The sequence below is a fragment of the Sturnira hondurensis genome, unplaced genomic scaffold, assembly GCF_014824575.4.
Source record: "Sturnira hondurensis isolate 20B ecotype Veracruz unplaced genomic scaffold, ASM1482457v3 Scaffold0010448, whole genome shotgun sequence".
Lineage (NCBI taxonomy): Eukaryota > Metazoa > Chordata > Mammalia > Chiroptera > Phyllostomidae > Sturnira > Sturnira hondurensis.
Genome location: NW_028083079.1, coordinates 7,111,779 through 7,129,844, shown reverse-complemented (window position 1 = coordinate 7,129,844; position 18,066 = coordinate 7,111,779). Strand labels below are relative to the sequence as shown.

General features: G+C 59.6%; 1 protein-coding gene across 8 annotated transcripts in view; it reads right to left on the bottom strand.

Moving 5' to 3' along the window:
* The window catches only part of DAB2IP (DAB2 interacting protein), a 181,836-nt gene that overhangs the window by 25,175 nt on the left and 138,595 nt on the right, over nt 1-18,066 (bottom strand). For 6 of the 8 annotated variants that reach the window (XM_037059194.1, XM_037059192.1, XM_037059195.1 and 3 more), the window contains exon 4: nt 1,500-1,653. In XM_037059194.1, coding sequence (XP_036915089.1) covers nt 1,500-1,653 — 154 coding nt within the window. Of the gene's footprint in view, nt 1-1,499; nt 1,654-11,764; nt 11,915-16,690; nt 17,183-18,066 lie in introns of those variants that run through there. The other 2 variants (XM_037059197.1, XM_037059199.1) reach the window with 2 other exon arrangements.

Sequence of the window (18,066 nt, the reverse complement as noted above, 5' to 3'; positions counted from 1 at the left end):
GCAGTGGAGCAGTGAGACCAGCATCCCAGAGCAAATCAGTGACAGGAGGGTGGCCTGGCCCTGCACCCCCTGGCTCCTGGTCCTGTCTCCTCACCCCTTCCTCAGTGCTCTCTGCCCACAGGAAAGTACCTTTCTGACTCCAACTTCACTCCCCTGAGGTGGGAAGACAGAAGGCACAGGGTGCCTGCCCAGGTCAGAGGGCAACGCTTAACCTGGGCTTCCCTCTTCAGATACCAAGGACACCACCACGGTGGGCACAAGGCTCACCTCAGTCCTCAGCTGGCACCTTCTGAGGATTCTCTTTTGCCAAGTGACAATGACAACAATGATGGTCACAGAAGCTTAACATTTTGGGGCCAGACTTGAGAAACAAGAAGTGGGCTATCTAGGTGTGCTGGGCCCTGGGCCCTGCTGCCTGGAACCCTCACCCACCCCTCACCGTCGGCCTCTTGCCCATCCTTCGATCTTCTCCAGGTGAGGGAGCCCAAGCTGTTCCTGCCCTGTTCTGCTGTCCTCGGCACCAGGCCAAGGGCTCTACAGGGAGAACCAGACTCTGCATCCAGCGATTCAAGGGCCAGCCCAAGCCACAGCACCCCCTGCTGGGGACCAGCACCGGGCAGAGTCAGCCCAGTCAGCCCGACTGTCTGCAGCACGTCCCAGGCAGAGTCAGAGCCCAGAAGGAGCCCAGCAGGACCAGCAGTCTTGAACCAGAAAGAGTGGGCAGAGGGCATGGGGCCAGGTTGCCACGCTCATCCCCAAGGGGCTGATTGTCATTACCAGGCTCACTCCTCTATCAGGGAGCTCCCCTAATTATGTAAGCTGCTTGTGGGTGGGAGTAAGGGGTAAGGTGGGAAGAGAATCTAACAAGAAGCAATCAGGGACTCCCAGGAACACTTATGACATTTGTCCCCCTGGTCCTGGCTTGGCCACAGGCCTGTTGTGTGACCTCTGACATCTTGCCCTGTCTGGGCCTCAGAATGCCCATCTGCCGTGAAGGACCGGACAGGTGACGCTCAGGTAGAGCCCTGCCAGGTTGGGTTGATGCCCTCTGCTTGCTCTTAAACCTTGGGTGACAGAATGCTAGGGCAGAAAACGTTCTAACTGCTTTACAGAGCAAGGGGACCAGCCCAGAAAAGGGGGTACTCTCCACCATCCCACACTGCACGTACGGGGTCTCTAAGAAGGGTGAGCAAGCTTCAGGCACGGGTCTTGGGGCTTAAACAACTCTACGTGGGCTTTTACTCCCTTTTACTGCTTACTGCCAGGGCCTCTTGCCCTCACCAGCATGGGGAATAGTGTTGGTTTATTTCCAAGGAGCCCGCAGAGAAGGAACAAAGCTTCCATCTCTCAGCTCTACCTGCCTCTTAGGAGCAAAAGCTATGAATAGATTCCAGCCACTGTCTGAAAGCCGAGGCCTCCGAGTACTCCAGGAGGGTGGCTGGAGACCTGGCCTGGAAGGAGACGCCCCCAGCGCATGCCTGCCCCCGAGCGGGACCCACCTCGAAGCAGTAGTCCTGGCCCAGGATGCTGCTGTGCACAGGCTTGATGACCACCTCCTCCTCCATGCTGAGGTCCAGCGCCTCCACCGCGCTGCTGGGGCTGAGCAGGGACTCGTGGGAGCGAGACTCCTTCAGTCTCGGCATCAGATGGGACCTGAGGGCGTGAGCAGCAGGCGTGTCAGGCTGGACCTGTCACTCCTCTCCCTGCCCCGTCCCCCCAGCCCCTCCCTTGCTCCAGAAAGCCTGTCCAGACCCCTAGTGGGAGGCACCCACTTCCCTCAACCCCACGGTCCTCTCCCCGCTAAGGCAGATTTGGGGGAAGGGGACACCTCTGTGCTGGAGTCACAGAGACCCAGTATGGGTCCCTTCGCCCACTGTAGGGCCCAGGGTAACTGGTCCAGGCTCTAAGGGACTGAGTGGCTGAGGATGAGGCGGTCACTCAGGAGTTGAAAGTCAGCAGCAAGTGCAGGGTAGGGTCTGGCCAGGCTCCTAAGCAGACCCAGGGACCCGCAGGGAAAGGGCTGAGCTTACCCACACAGCCTTCCCTACTCCTGCCCCTCAGCCCTGGTCCCCACCCAAGACGAGCAGTCGCACCTTTGTCCAGAAAGTCACCGCCAACGGAGCTCCTTCTCACACATGCCGCCCCACTCCCCCTACCCGAGCCCTGAGAGCCACAGGGACCTCGCGGACCTATCTCACAGGTGAGGGCAGTGAGGCTCCAAATGGAAGAGACACAGCCAGCTGCACTGTTCCCAGGGTGTCAAAACTCAGGCGGGCCACGTGCTGGGGTGGGGACTGGGGCCAGGGTCATGGGGCCAACACAGATACAAAGAGCAGAGGTAACGGACGCCACCTGGTGCCCGAACGGAGCCTGGACCTGGTCTCACTGCTCACCTGCTCTGTGGCCCTGGGCTAGTCACCACCCTTGCCCCGAGCCTCGGGCTTTGGAAAGGGCCTCAGCAGGCAGCTGCACCGGCGGTGCCGGGGCGAGTCCGCCTGAGAGAGGCACAGCTTCCCTTCCAGAGCCCAGAGCACCCAGCAGTGCCCACCAGAGCCGCTCCCACAGCCAGGGCACAGGAAAAGCCTGAGAACTGCTGGGCCTGCTAACACTGCCTCTGCCGTGGAAGCTGAGCAGGCCTCACCCCTACTCGTGCCCATGGCCCAGACCCCTGGAACCAGCACAGAACCCACCCTGGGCGTCACTCGCCCAGGCCTCCTGTGCCAGCCCCTCTGCCTTTCAGCTCCCAATGGTCTGGGCCCAATCCATCCAACTCTCCCTGCCTCGTCAAACAAAGACCCCACCTTGAGCCAGCAAGGGCTGGCAGGGTCACCACACTCTTCCTCGAGGGACATACCTGGAACATGCTTCCAGGACCAGAGGGGTAAGGAAGCTGAGGCCGCTACATGTGGACTGAGGAATCCAGAGACAAGCTGAGGGGCCCTACTCAGGCTAACAGGTTGACAGAGGCCACCCTCCACCCCCCAAAGCCGCCTCATCATGGCAACAGCCACCACCCCCCCACCCCCCACGACATGGAGTTCTGTGCTAAGCACCACACTGGGAGTCAGAGCTGGAATGGGGACCCCAGCCCTTGGGACCCCACAGCCCAAGAGACCCAGTCCGGCTCCCTGCCCCTGCTCGCCCAGGCCTAGCATGAGGCTGGCACATGGCGGTGGCTCAGGTCATGGGAGCCGTACCGATGCCCTCAGGCAGGACTTCTGGAAGCTCCAGGGGAATGGACAGGCCAGGCAGAGGCTATGAGACAGGCTGAAACACGGCTGGAACCAACCCAAACCTCTGCAGGGCCCACGCGTGGGACTCTTGGTGAGGCCCCGGCCTCCTGGCATCCCAGCTGGGGTGCCTCTGCCCCTCCAGCACCCCCTCCCTGGAGGCAGCATTCCACACACAGGCATGATGGCCGGCCTGCCGTATCTCCTCGTGCTGGGGGCCGAAGGGCCAAAAGGCTCTGCCATTGGTGACCAATGCCATGCTGTGCCCTCAGGGGTAATTCCAGCCAGGGCCGCCACCTCAGGGGGCAGACTCCAGCCTCCCTCCCACATGGGCTTCGTGCCTCAGTGAAAGAGAAGACCTGCCTCAGGTGCTGGGGAAGACAGCCAGCCTGGGAACAGCTGGGACCCACGGCCCCCTGGCCCTGCCGCCCAGAGCTGACAACTCGGCCTTGGGGTTGGGACCAGGCTGCTTTTCGGCCCAGCCCAGAAACCCCTGCCAGTCAGGGATTCTGGGAGCCAGGGTGGGTGGAGCAGGAGACCCATGAAGTGGGCTGGAGAGAGGAAAGGGAGGCAGAGCTGAGTGGACTGTGGCTGCCCAGGGACACCAAGGGGTCCTTGTTCTATAGCCCAGGAGCCCCACAGGCCCAGACCAGACCCCAAAGTGGCCAGAACTCAGAGCCTGGAGCTCTAGCGGCTGCTTTTCCTGCCCCACAGACATGCCCCGGCTGGCCCAGGCCTCGGTGGGCAGGTTCCTGGGCAAACAGAGCGGGCTGTGGGCAAGCTCACGTCAAGGCATCCTGGCTGCAGCTGAGCAGCCCAACCCTCCCCATTTCCCCAGCGTTCCTCTAAGTAGGGGAACATGGAGCAGACCCAAACTTACTGGGAGGAGGAGTGAGGACTCTTCTGGCCTAGAGGCCCAGGGGCTCCCCCAAGGAGCCAGGCTGCTCCCACACAGCAGAGAGCCAGGCTCTGATCGCTGTCCTGTGCAGTCAGTGGGACCCTTGCACTTCCCAGAAAGGGGGCACTATGAGTCCCGGGTCACAGATGGGACAGCCAAGGCCACAGGGCAGTGAGCCCTGCCCTGGATCCCCAAGCTACTGAGCATTGTCTTAGACAGGACCTGGGGACTGCAGGGCAAGGGTGCCCCATTGACTTTCTCCGTCTGGACCACAGAAGGACCCTCCCATGACACTGGCCCCTCTACCCAAGAGGGCGTCACTCCCACCCATCCACCCTCCCCTCTGCGGCCTAAGAATAACAAGTCACCTGCTTCCACCTGGGCCAAACCCTCCCTGAAACGCCCCTTGCCACGTCCCCACAAACCACACTCTGGCACGATGCACCTCCCCAGCCGGTCCCTGACCAGCCCCGAACTTCCTCTCCCTCTGCAGGTCCGTGTCCACACCTTCCGGAACCCGCATTACCTCCCCCGATGTTCTCTGCCTAACAAAACCTTTCTTTCACTGTTTCCAAAGCCCAGGCCGAATGCCTCCACTGCCACACGGTTCCCAGCCTCGGACAAGAGCCCCCTCCCAGGCCGTGTGGCTGGGCCCCACTCCACACCACTTTCCCACCTGTCTCCTCACCGAACTCTCACAACCCGTCAGGACCGAGGTCCCACCCCTCCGGAAGGCCGGGTGGCTTGCCTGAGGCTGCACTGGTGGCAAGCAGCTGGGCATGATCCAAACCCCGTTCAGAAGAGTCCAAGACTAATGCCATCAGCACGAGGCTCGTCTTCCCATCTCCCCACAGGCGACGGGCAGAGGAAGGCCCACAGCCTGCTGCCCTGCTCACTGTGACCCACGCATTCCAGGTCTGGGAGGAAGAGCTGGAGGGCCTGGCTGGGGCGGGGCAGCTGCTGCCCAGGAGCCCAGGCAATGGGCAAGAGCAGGGGCAGAGCCGCTGAGGCAGACGCTGGCAGGTCCCCACAGCAGCTCACGGAGAGGGCGGGAACGGGAACAACGGGGCATTGTCCTAACTCCTGGGCCTCAGCCTTATCTGCCAGCCTCCCAGCCAGCCCTGAGCAGTGTTTTTCACTCATCCTTTTTTCTCTTAAAAGGCCAGTGATACAGAATTTTAGCAAAGTCCCCACTATTTCAAGGAGGGAGGGTACCCCAAAACAAGACGTGCCATTATCGAAGAGCCTGTCTGAGATGGGGAGGACGTTTCCAGCTGCAGGAGGTGGGTGAGGAGCGGGACTGCAGAGCCTGGCAAGCAGGAGGCTCCGGGTCACCCTCCCAATCTCAAAGGAGCAGGGGGAGCTGCCCTGCATGTCCCCAGTGGGCAGGGCTGGGGCCGGAGGGCTCAATTACAGTTCAGTTACAGCTGTCCCCAAATGGGCCAGGGCAGCTTGGTTTTAGAGGGAGCGGGCACCCCATCTTTGGAGACAAGCAGGCAGGAACATGGAGACCCTTTTACACATGCTGTGGAGGAGCTGCCCGCGCTGCTTGCGGGCTGTTAAGGTAACGGGCCAGGCGGTCAGTGCTTGCAGGCAGGCGGGGGAGTGAGCCCCAGAAATGCACATGCACACACCCGCACACCCACCGCCCCCTGCAGACAGGAATAGGCGGGAGGGCCTAGTGTCAAGGGTGCCCAGCTGCGATCTAGTCTCCACACCTCGTAAATGCACAGCCTTGAGTTTTTAAAGTCTTTTGACTCTGCAGACCTCACTCTCTCCCCCCAGCCCTCAGTGGAAAGGAGGATGTCTCTTCCTCAGAGGGCCGATTCAGGGATCAAGTGAGAGTGGGGGGGGGGGGGTGGCTGGGGAGAGCAGGAGGAGGGACTCCCGCAGTCACTTGAGACAGTCCCAGTCCCCTCCTGCCAGTTCTGTGTTGGCCCCACTGCCAGACACCATGGTAGGGGCCACGGTGGGGTTGGAAGAGCAGTGCGCAGGCTGAGGAGAGCTGCACACGCTGTTATCCAGGCCGGCATTTCCAGGACAGACAACAGTCCTGACGTTTGGGGTGACACGTTGGGGTGCCACTCTGTTTTTCCCTGGACTACTCAAATCCTTTACCTTTTCCATGCCTTAGTTTTCCCCATCTGCAAAATGGGACAAACTCCTTCTACCCAAATGCTGAGATGTCTCAGAAAAAAAAAAAGCACTTAATTTCCTGAAGTGAAAGGAAGGGAGAACAGGGTGCCTGGAGGGTGGGTGGCAGACCCCACTGAGTAGACCTCCAGAGTACAGACCCCTCCGACGAAATCTCCCCCCGACCGACAAGCTGTGGGATCCCATGCCACTGCCCACTGCCACAGCTAGGCCTGGAAGGGGTAGAAATCCTAGATAAAGTTGGTCCTCACAAAGGAGATGCCCACCCAAGGGCTGGCAGGACCTGTGGATTCGAGTCAGGTCACAACATGCCAACCATGCTTCTGGCCTGTCACAGCTGGGCAGGTCCAGGAAAGGGCGCTGACCTCCTGGGAGTCTGGTGGCAGGACACAAACAGGACAGTGCCCCGCCCCACCCAGAACACCCAGCAGAGCCAACTGTCCCCAGGCCCAGCCTTGCCCTCCTGGCCTGGGAACTTGCTGCTGAGAAGACCAGCCCTCACTCCTGGCCCAGCAGAGGTCCCAGGGGAGGGGAGAAGAATGCAGCTGCCTTGTTGCTCCCGGGGCCCCAGGGAGACACAGCCTGTCCTTAAAAGGCAGGGAGGTTGCCTGCCCTGTCTGGGAAGGCTTCCTGGGATGACAAGGCCTGGCCTGGAGGCATGGAACCAGTGGGACCCTGGTTCCCAGGTCTACACTGAACCCTGGGCAGGAAGGGGTCCTCACCCCACACCTGGGAGCGGTGTTTCCCCTGACGTCACAGGGCTGAGCTGTGAAGAAGGCCCCACACCCTGGCAATCAGGAGCGGAGGACGGGGTGGCTCATCCTCACCAGAGGATGCTCTGGCTCCCAGAGGTGCCCTGGGTGCTGACTGAGCAAGAGGCACCTCAGCAAACTGGTCTTGGCAGCCACATAGCTCAGCCTCACGTGTCACGGGAGTTCTCACCCAGGCACGCACACTCGCACCCTGCCTTCCCCAACCACCCCGCGCCAGAGGCAGAAAGGGAGAGCAGAAACTCGGACAGGTCCAAGGAGCCCCGGGTCACGGGGCGACCCTCCTCGCACATGCCCTGGATTCATGTAAAAGCCTGGATGACAGGGACTTTAGGACACCAGAGGAAACCGAGGCTTAGACAGAGGAGTGGCTTGGCTGGATCACAGGGCATAGAAGTGAAAGCTGGGGTCCCAACGGCCAGATCACCCTTTGTGGAACTGTCCTGGAACCTACTTCACAGGGGAGGGGTGGCAGGCCTGGGGGTGGGGCAGTCAGTCAGCCCAGTGGCCCAGCGGGCTCCTGGCCTGGTCCACCCTTAGTCTGCCGGTGACCTTGGCCCACCCTCTTGCCCTTGGACCCACAGACCTACTGCATGGCGCTGACAGGCTCCCTCTGCCTCCAGGCTGCTGTTTCCCCACCTGCTGAACTACTTCAGGAAGCACCCTGCCCATGGTGTCAACCCTGCCCATGGTGTCGACCCCCTGCAGACGTAAGGGACCCTGCACTGACTGCTACGTCTCTTTGGAACCCCCACCACCCCTGGAACAGCAGAGCGACACCTCACTGCTGCCTGCGGGTGACCTGGGCCACAAGGCTGAAGAAGAGACCAGGGACGTGGGGAGGCCGCTCTGTCTCGTGGCAGGAGACGCACCCTCAGCATCCCCACCATGCCCCGTCCCCACCCCTTCCAGGACAATTCTGCAGCCCCTCTGAGTTTTCAGAACCATTCCGGAACACGTCTACCTCCCCACACTTTATTTCCTTTTTTTTTCTGGGCAGGGCGGGAGGTGGCAAAGGGCACACAGACAAAGAAGAAACAAAAAACTTTCCATCTAATCCCCCAAGTCCTCCTGCAACCTGAATAATTTTGGATTTTTAATCAATAGCTGTCAGACTCGTCAAATTACTTTGGGGACCACAAAGCAGTTTTTAAACATTCATAAACCTCAGTGGAACAGCAAAGTGCCCTGAATTTTAAAAGAAGAGAATCTGAGGAACACTCACTGAACAGGATGAGATTTGGGCAAATCTGAAGTTAGTCGAGGGCCACGGGCCCACCGGCTTCTGAGCAGGGACAGTCCTCCACCCTCTCTGGTCCTCAGGAGAAGCCACCAAGCCTAGCCCAGGCCCTCAGAAGGATTAGAGAGGGTGACATCCCCAACCCTAAGCCACCCTGTCATCTGAGGTAAAGCGACACCAGAGCCCCGGAAGCACAGGGCCCGGGACTCAGACCCCGGCCTCATCTGCCTGCAGCCCTGGCCTGGCAGCCCCGGAGCAGCCTCCACACTTGCTGGCCCCCTGCCCGCCCCCAGCTCTCCCCCCGGGCAGCCCTGGTGAATGGCTCAAGGTCCTGGCCGAGGTGTTCCCTTGCTGCGAGCTCAGTCTGTGCCGGTCCCCTCCTCACTAGGGCCAACACGGCCCTTGGTCCCACAGGTCACACCACCCAGCGTGTGACTGGTTTCTGACGGGCTGCCCCACCCCCACCAGAAACCACAAACACCTCCGACAGCTGCCTGGGGCCCTGGGGAATCATGACCCAGCTTGGGAGGGATGATGAAATAAAAAATGAATGAGCTGAAAATCCAGGACTTCCACTCCTCAAGGAAGCCACTCCCCCCCCCCCTTCTCAAACTGCTCCCCGCTGCCCACCTCCAGGAAGCCCTCCCAGGCTCATATGGCACCCTGTGGAACCTGAGGGCGGGGGCAGAAGCAGCGTCTCCCCTCTCATCTCCTCCAGCCGGACCCGGCACCACGCCATGTGGTCTCCTGGGGCTGTGGGAGCCACCGTGTTAGCGTGACAACGTGACCTGGGGACCACCCTTCCCTCATCCCTAAGCACCAGGCAGGCCCTTGTCAGCACAGCCCCAGCTGGCTGATGACTGGTCAAAGGAAGCCGGACTCCCTCCTCAGAAACAATCACACGGAAACATCACTCTGTGACTTTGGTCACCTTAATGCGCCTGTGTGCCTCAGCTGTCCCATCTGTGAAATTGGTGCTACAGGAGAGCCTGCCATGCAGGGCGCCCTGGCCCTGGCTCTGCCTTTCTCGAGCATTCTGCACCGTCCTGCCCCGTGTCACCTTTCTGGTTGCTCCTGCCTTCTCCCTGGGACCACTGACATTTCCAAGATGCCTCCCACTCCGCCCAGCAGGCAGAGCCCCCCTGCCCCTGCCCCGCAGGTGGGCTCCCCTAGATTCTCTGCCAACCGACCCAGAGCACCTCGGCCACTCCACCCACACCCCCCAGAGCAGGCTGCAGAACACTGCCCCTTTAAGTAGACGCCTCAGAGTCCCCATTTAAGAAGAGATGGATGTGCCTCGAAACAACCCTGGCACCCTGGGTTCCATCCCCAGTGCTCCTCTCCAGCCCTGCTATCGCTTCCGTTGGAGCCACTGTTAGGGACAGGGGGTCTTTGTGGCCCCAGGGAGACAAGAAGAGAGGACAGGGAGGGAAGGGGTGCGGGGCCAAGGGAGCGCAGACCTCTCGCGGGCCTCTCCTGGGCCTCAGCTCCCTCGGTTGACAAGTGGGGCTGCCCTTCCCTCCTGCCAGGGCCTGCTGGAGGTTCATCAAGCTGATGCCCCCCACTCCTAGGCTAGGGAGCCCAGTACCCCAGAGTTACTGAGAACCTCCAGGATGCCAGCACCAAACCTGGGGGTCTGAGGGCCCCCGCTCCCCATCCCTCCCACAGTCTGGCATCTGGGAGTCCCAGGGGGGCCTTAGAGCTCTGCCTCCCAGACTCTCAACCGGCAGGAGACAGCCAGGAACGGTCAACAGCAGGAAAACAGGAGAGGGTGGTGCCCGCAAGCCACAGGCTCCCAGGCCACCAGCAAAGGCAGAAACTCAGAGAAACCAAGTCAAAGGGAAGGGGCATGGCTGCTGAGTCCCCTGTTCCTGGGGACCGGCACCCAAGCCGCCTGTGGCTCTCCAGCCCCTGCCTTGCCCGCACACTCGCCTGCGCACACCGGCACTTGCCCACATGCCAGGGAAGCGCACATGGGACCCTGGCCCCACAGTGAACACCCCACACTCTGACCCTCACGGAGCCCAGCGGTCCAACTGCAGTGAAGAAACCCAAGGCTCCAAGACCTCCAGGGCCCTCTCCAGGCCCAGACTGTGTGCCAGACCCAAGAGCCCACCCTCTTTTCCCACCCACGACAGCTGCCTCTGGGAAAAGCTGGCTCTGTCATTTGCCACCTGACCCATGGAATTCCAATCAATAATGCCACACATGTTAAATACAGCTTCCAAGGTACAGCCCAACCCAGCTAAGCCAGCCCTGCTCAGCCCCGTCTGGGTCCAGTTCCACTGGGCTGCCTACCCCTAATGCCTGGCTCAAAGACCACCACCTCTGGGGTACCTGCCCCAGCAGAGCTGACAAGGCCCTCCAGGGAAACTCCAAGTTAGGGAGGCTCGGGGAGGTCCAGCGGTGCCCAAGATCACAGCTCGCAGGTCCCCAAACAGGGCTGGAGGCCTGGCACCCAGGCTCCAACCGCAAACCCTCTGCACTGCCTGTCAGCGCCTACGGCTTCCACCAAACCCACAGAAAGCATGTGGTTTCAGGTAACTGACAGGAACTCTGGGTCACCAGAACTGTTACCTCCTGTATGACCCTGAGCAAACCATTTCCCCGGCCTGGAGAATGAAGGGAAGGACACTTAGCTGGTAGGAATCTGACCCACTGCCCGCCCCCAGCAGTGAGAGTGAAAGTCGCTAGGACCAAGGGTCTCTCGTAACAAGCCAGGCAGCTCAATTGTTCCCACACCCCACGGCGAGGAAGTCTGCAACAATCTCTGACTTCTCAGAGACGAGGTACTTCCCCCGCCAAGACCGCTGCATCACAGTGACCTGGCTCCTGACAACTGTTCCAAATATTGAAGCTGGAGCAAAACACATTCCAGGACCAGACACAACTTCCCTGATCTTCACCACCCCACCCTGCAGGCTGATGGGTCAGGGAACAGATACAGGTGGGCAGAAGGAAGGAGAAAAGGAGAGACCCCTCCTGGGGGGCTGGGGTAGAGATGAATGACATGGCCCCCAAACACCAGCACAGCCCCACCCAGCCCAGCCCAGCCCAGGGTTGGGCCACGCAGAGCAAAGGCCACGCTCTTCAGCTCAGAAAACTTTCCGGCAGCCCGCCACAGAGGCTGCGGGGCTTGCTTACAGAAGGACCGACCAACACCGACTCCCTCTCCCTTATAAAACTAAAAGCCGCCTCAACACGTTTTGTTTCTTGCTTTTTGGCGGGCTATCCTAACTGCTCCCACATCCTGGGCTGGCGGGAGATGTCTGCAGAGGGCCAGAGACACCATCCCCAGGGAATGCCCTGGCCCCTCCCAAGGTTGGCACCCATGACAGTTCCTCTCTGACCGACAGCTCCCACCCGCCTCAAGGAGATGGGCCTGGGCCCAGGAGGCTGGTCAGTGGCCCCAGGGCTGGCAGCCTCCCTCCTTCCGTCCGCCCTCATTCCAATCTCTGCTCAGACTACTCACCATCCCTCGCCGCGGCCACCAAGCTCACCAGGCCCAGGACCCCACAAGGCTGGGGCAGCCAGCCCCCTGCCCACCGTTCCCCACCGCGCCCAGCCAGTCCAACCCAGCTCCGGTCCTGGACACACCACTCCGGTCCTGTCCGCTGGGACTAATCATGGCTAGTTAAACAAAGGCTAAGTTCCAACGCTCCGTAATGTTCTTTTAAAGGAACAGTGTCCCACTTGGGCTGACAAGGGTTTTAAAGGCACAGATCCCTTTTTATGTACAGGAAACAGGACATCAAAAAAAGAAAACAAAACAAAAAACAAAAGAAACCAAAAAGGCATGATCCGATTGAAGGCCTTGGACTTCTAAGGAAGACTTGAGATAAAACACACAATAGTAAAAATCTAAATTTCACCCAAATGTCCCAAAGAACCCCCAAACAATGGGGCTACATCTTAGGAGTAAGAGTAAAACCCTGGCTGGTGTGGCTCAGTGGACTGACTGCCAGCCTGAGAACCAAAAGGTCACCAGTTCGATTCCCAGTCAGGGCACATGCCTGGGTTGTGGGCCAGGTCCCCAGCTGGGGCCGTGCGAGAGGCAACCAACTGATGCTTCTCTCACACACTGGATGCTTCTCTTCCTTTCTTTCTCTCCCTCCCCCTCTCTCTAAAAGTAAAGAAATGAAATCTTTAAAAAATAAATAAGTCTTTTAAAAAATAAGCACCCACTTCGTGCCCGGCAGCGCTTAGCACTTCACGGCACGGGCCCATTGTCCCTCACGACCACGCCACACCACAGGTGTCACCTGAGCCCACCACACAGAGGAGGAAGCTCAGGGTTTCCCACAGTCTGCAGCAACGCTGGGACCCAGCCACGTGAGGCTGGCCAAGGCCAGGATGCTTTCCCCAGCCGGGTGCCCAGGCCCCACCTGGTGCATGGCCCCTGGTACCTTTCCTTTCTGGGCAAAAATGCAGGGGGTGTGCGAGGATGAGGAATCACCTGTCACAGCGGCCCCAAAGCGAGGCTTTCATCTGGTTAGGTTCTCTCCCCCTTCTTACATACAGATGAGAAAACTAGAAATCAGGACATCTGGCGTAACATGAAAGGAGACAGACAGTGCCCTGCAGGGGCGGGGCACCTCCCACCAAGGCTCTCAGGCCCCTCCTCCTGGACAGGCTGCTTGGCTACAGGAGGTGGCAGGTGCAGGGGAGCCAGGGCTTCAGGCTCTCCCGGGGCCCCGAGGCTCCATGAGTGGGCAGGGCCGGCCCAACTGCCAGGCGGTAGGAGGCAGGGAGGTTAAAAACGCGAGCCCTGAAGCCAGACTGTCTGAGCTCAAATCTGGACTGTGCCACTTCCAACTCGTGTGTTCTCAGACAAGACAGGTCACCTCTCTGGGCCTTCCTAGTTTTCCCTCTGTGAAAGGGGCGATAATAATAGGATTTAACCTCACTGGGGGCTGTGAGGGGTCCGAGAGTCACAGACAGAGCCTGGCTCCGAGTGAGCACCTGAGAAGGAACTGCCAGATGGGTGAAGGTGACGGAGGCTGCCAGGCTCGGCTGGGAGGCGCAAAGCTGGAGACCGGTGTCCTGGGTCATGGCCCTGGGCAAGTCACCTTTCCCGGGGTCTTAGTTTCTTTCTGTGAAGAGGAGGGAGTCCTTTTCTTTCCGTGAGAAGGAGGGTCCAGTTGGGACCCTCAGTGACTACCAGGCAAGACCACCCTCCGAGAGCCTCCCCAACACTGCCCCCGCCCCCACGCCAAGAAGCCAGGCCAGAAGGCAGTAAAGACTAGTCAGAAAGCTGGGCCTGTGGCCCAGATCCTTAGAAATCGGAACCTGCCCCCACCTCAGCCCCCAGGCTAACTGAGGTCTGCTGGGCGGGGGAAGGGAAGAGAGGGCACAAAGCCACACTGCCGGTCACCAGGAGGCAGTATATGGCGTCACCTCTCCAGGCAGAGCCCAGCCCCACCTTGGCCTTCTCTGGGTCTCAGTCTCTCTACTCCCCAGTGACGGTGGGGGAGACTCCCCCTCGGGTGTCCCCTAGGGTCTGCGGTGCAGCTGAGCTCCCTTTCCTGTGGGGAGTCGAGCAGCAGCCACACAAGCCACCTGCGGCACACAGCCTCCCTTGGCCCCAAGAGCCCCCAAGGCTTGACCAGGTTCAAGACCCGTCTCCTTCTGCCTTCTTGGAGCCTAAAGCAACGGGCACGCGTGCCGAGAGGGGAGGGGTGTGGGTGGCACCAGAGGAAGCAGGGTCAGGAAGCAGGAGGAAAGCCCTGAAGGTCTGGCAGAGCACAAAGCCACCGTCCCAGCAGGGCAGCAGGACCCGGGTGCCTCAGGCGCCAGCATTACCTCCGCACCCACAGGGTTTATCAGGCAGGGAGGGGCGGCCTGACCTGGCAGGTCTGCAGGCCCAAGCTGAAATTCTGGTTGCGTTAGTTAGCAGCTGGAGAACTCTGGGCAAGTGCTGTCACTTTCTTGAGTCTCACTTTCTTCACGTGTAAAATGAGGATGTGCACGCACTATTCCCTACGCTCAACAACATGTAAAACGCAGGTCAGCCAACTGCAGAGAAATTTAACAAAACAACCCAACAGGCCTGAAGGTTCAAATATCGGAGTGTTATTCATTCAATGGGCACTGAAAAACCCACCTGGAGTCTATCAGACCCCGGGGTGTCCCCAATTCTACAGTGCCACCCTCCCCCAAACCAACACATTCTAAACTCCCCACATGCAGTCCAGCCTTGGGGGAGGTCAAGGTCCTGACAAAGACCTCAAACTTCTCTGGAAGCCAAACACACAAAGAGAGCCTCCCAGCCCAAAGCCATTAACGTATGTGAAGACTTTGCCCCACTAGGGGCAAGGCCTTAGGTCTCCTCCAGGTCCCTAAGGCCTCCACATGGCCAGACCCACCCCCAGTTTCTGTCCCCTCCTTACTCGAGGGAGGTCAGTTACTCCCTCCAAGAACCCCAGGCCACCACTCCGCGGCGTCCCTCCTCCCTCAGGGGCCACGGCTCTCCTTCCCCGGCACACTTGCATGGCCTGGGACACTGCACACTGGCGTGCAGTTTCTCGGGCTCTGATGTGGGCGCTCTCCTTCGGTAAAATACTTCCCTTTGGTGATTCCATCCACGCCTTAGCTTTAAATGTATCCAGTGGGCTCAAGAGTCCTAAGTTTCTGTCTCCAACCCTCCCCACCTCTGAGCTCCAGACTGGAGAGATCTAAACGCTCCTCTGGGACAGCTCACAGAACCTCGGGCCTGAAATGTCCACAGGAGGCTTCATCTCGGCGGTCAAAACCAAGGGTCTCAAAGCCAGGCACCTAGGCCCTCAGAATCTAACCCATCTGCAAACCCAACGGCCACCTCCTCCAAAATCTCACACCCACAGTACCAGCCCAGGCAGCCTCCCTCCATCCCCTTTTCTCTCCTAGAGAGTCACAGGGACCCTTCGGAAATGCAAATCGGTTGATTGCTTAACTCCAGGGTTAGAAACCCATCAATCACTCCTAACAGCACTCAAAATACACCCAAACCCCTTCCCAGGTGGAAGAAGCCTCCCTACGCTCTGACCTCATCCAGCAATTCCCCCCTGCCACCTGCACCCTGGGCTTTCCTGCCTTGGGGACTTTGCACCTGGAGGGAATTCTTGTTCCACCCTTATTTTCAAAAGGCTGGCTGCGGTCTTCTTTTGAAACACAGCCCTCCCCCAACTGCCCCACCCCCATTACTCCCCACAGAAACACCTTGCTCATTCAGCCAGCAAACATTTAGATCGGATGGTGTGCTGCTTTTTCAGGCACTAGGAATCCGGGTGTTGAACGAAGCAGGTAAAAATCCAGTGAGGGAACCTCGAGCTATCTGGGATCCCTTTACTCACTCAGGACTACCTGTCTCTTCCGCCAGAAAGGAAGCTCTGGATGGCCAAGGGCTACGACCGTTGTATTTCTGTGTCCTAAGGCGGAGGGAGGGTTTGGCTGGCGATAAGAGCTCACTAAGTATTTAAAATAAGAATGTGCAAAAACAACCGGGAAGCAAAGGAACTAGGCCCAGAAAGACTCCAACCACCACTGCCTCCTAGGGAGGTGCCTCTCACCGCCTCGGGGCTCAGGTGAGCGAGGGGCTCCTGCAGCCCCCAGCCCTTTTGGGAGACAGGCCGGATGCAGCTTCAGCTAACTCCTGGAAACAGCGCCCACAGGCCCACCTGGTCAGGGAGGCTCCCTGAAGAGGTGAAATCCAAACAAAGCCAGTGGACAGCCCCTCCCCACCCCAATCTAGAAGGAAAGAGGAAAACAAATTTGTGTTTTAGGATTCTGATGTCCTTTTTCTAGCAGGAAAAAAAGAAACCTTGCTCCGAAAAGCCCTTTGCTTTTCATTAGTGTCTGGATCAATACAAGTTTTAGAAGTAAAGCTTCTCTCCTGCAATACTAACCGTCAGGGAGACAGGCTAGGATTATTAAACCTGTGCCTGATCACCCAGTGGCTTCCCCCACCTCCTCACCTGGGCCAGGAGCCTCAGGCTAAAGAAGAGGCCAAGGGTCCTCACTGGCAACACAGCTTGAAGTCAAAGGAACCTCCTCACAGCCCACCTTGCCAACCCCACCAGTTCCCCGGGCCTAGATCTCCTTCCAGGTGCCCCCCAGCCTCCCCATCCCCACCCAAGACTTGAAGCTCCCAGAGGGCAGGGCGCGGTCCCCAGAAGGCGGAAGCAGCCTGTCTAGCAACCCCAGCTCCCACCTCTGTGCTTCTTCCCAAGCCCCGAAGGGTCTCAGCTGGCTGCTAACCACCCGGACGCACCAATGAGGCCCTGGCCCGAGGACAGGCGGCACCCCAAGGCTGGGCTTCCAGGAGAAACAGCCCCACACCCTCCAGCCTCCATCCACTCCTACCAGGGACTCACTGGGGAGGAAGCTTCCCGTGCCCTCCCCCCAGGAGCCACCCACAGACCTTGTCAGTGGGGATCCTGGCCTCTTGGCTGACCCAGGTCTGGACACAGGGCGCCCAGGAGCCAGATCCAGCTTGTGAGGACGGCCAGGCTTCCAGAGAGCAGATCCTCTGGTCCGGCCAAGGATCCTGCCGAGGTTGTCACCAAGGAGTCCAAGGCCACAGAGGCTCATCCCCAAGGATGCTGCGTGTTCAGGTGCCACTCCGGGCCAGATCGGGGGACCTCTCAGCCCAGGCCAGCATCTAAGAGGCGTGCCCAGGCAGGCTTCCTCTGCCTGCAAAGCACATGTTGAATCTGTCTCCCAAGCTGCAATTTCACAAATGACTTAAAAAAAAAAAACAGCGGTGACAACATCTAGAGATTTCCGGGTCCTCCAGAGAACGAGTGGAAAATTACAGTCTTCTGTACAGGTGACCATATGGCACAACCTCCAGGTCCAAGACGTCTAGGAAGCTGCCTACTAACAGTCCCTCTCCTGCCTCCGGAAAGTGTCCTTAGGTCTGGGGAAGCCTCAGCCAGGAGAGGTTGCTTCCAGGCTCCTCCCCTAAAGTGCTGGCTCCACCCAGGGTCATATCCTGCTGGGGGCCCGCCTCCGGGCCTTTGCACTGGTCATTCCCTCTGCTGGTCCTGGCGCTAGGCAAGGCTGGTTCTGCCTCATTCTGGTCTTAGATCAAGTGTCCTCTCCTAGGACAGGCCATTCCTGAGCACTCCAGCTACAGGAGTTATCGCTTGGCTTCATTTCCTTCACAGCACTGATCTGAAATCACCCAGTTTACTTCCCCCCTCCCCTGAGCCCAGTCTCCAGCCCAAGAACGCCAGGTCTGCAGACACAAGGAGGAACAAGGGCCTGGTCACCCTGGTAAGCCAGGCACACCTTAGGCCAACACTTGCAGGTAGGAGGAGGGGTAACCAAAAGACTGGGAGGGACACCAAAGGCACTACTCCCCGCTTGTCAAGCTTGCCAAGCATCCCAGACTTCCCCCTGGCGGCCACCGTCCCCAACACACAGGCTCTGGGGCGGGACTCAGCTAACCCCGCCCCTGCTGCCCCAGCCCACCCACCTGCAGTGGCAGGCCCTTCCCTTCCCAGGCCTCAGGGCTGGGTACATTCCGAGGCCAGCTGACCCCAGCTGCAAACACTTTCCCTCAGACCACGGGGAGGGACAGACCAGCCCCGCAGGCCCCACCCTGGCTCCTCCAACTCCCAGGCTGCAGCCTGGAGCCCAGCCCCCACCCCCAGACAAACACCCGCCCTCCCCCTCACTTCCATTCAAACATTTAAAAAATGCAACCCTGACGGGAGGTGCAGACAAGGCCAGGGATTTGCCTGCATGGCTGTCACCAGGCAGGAGGCCGAGGGGAAGCAGGGCTCCTAACCC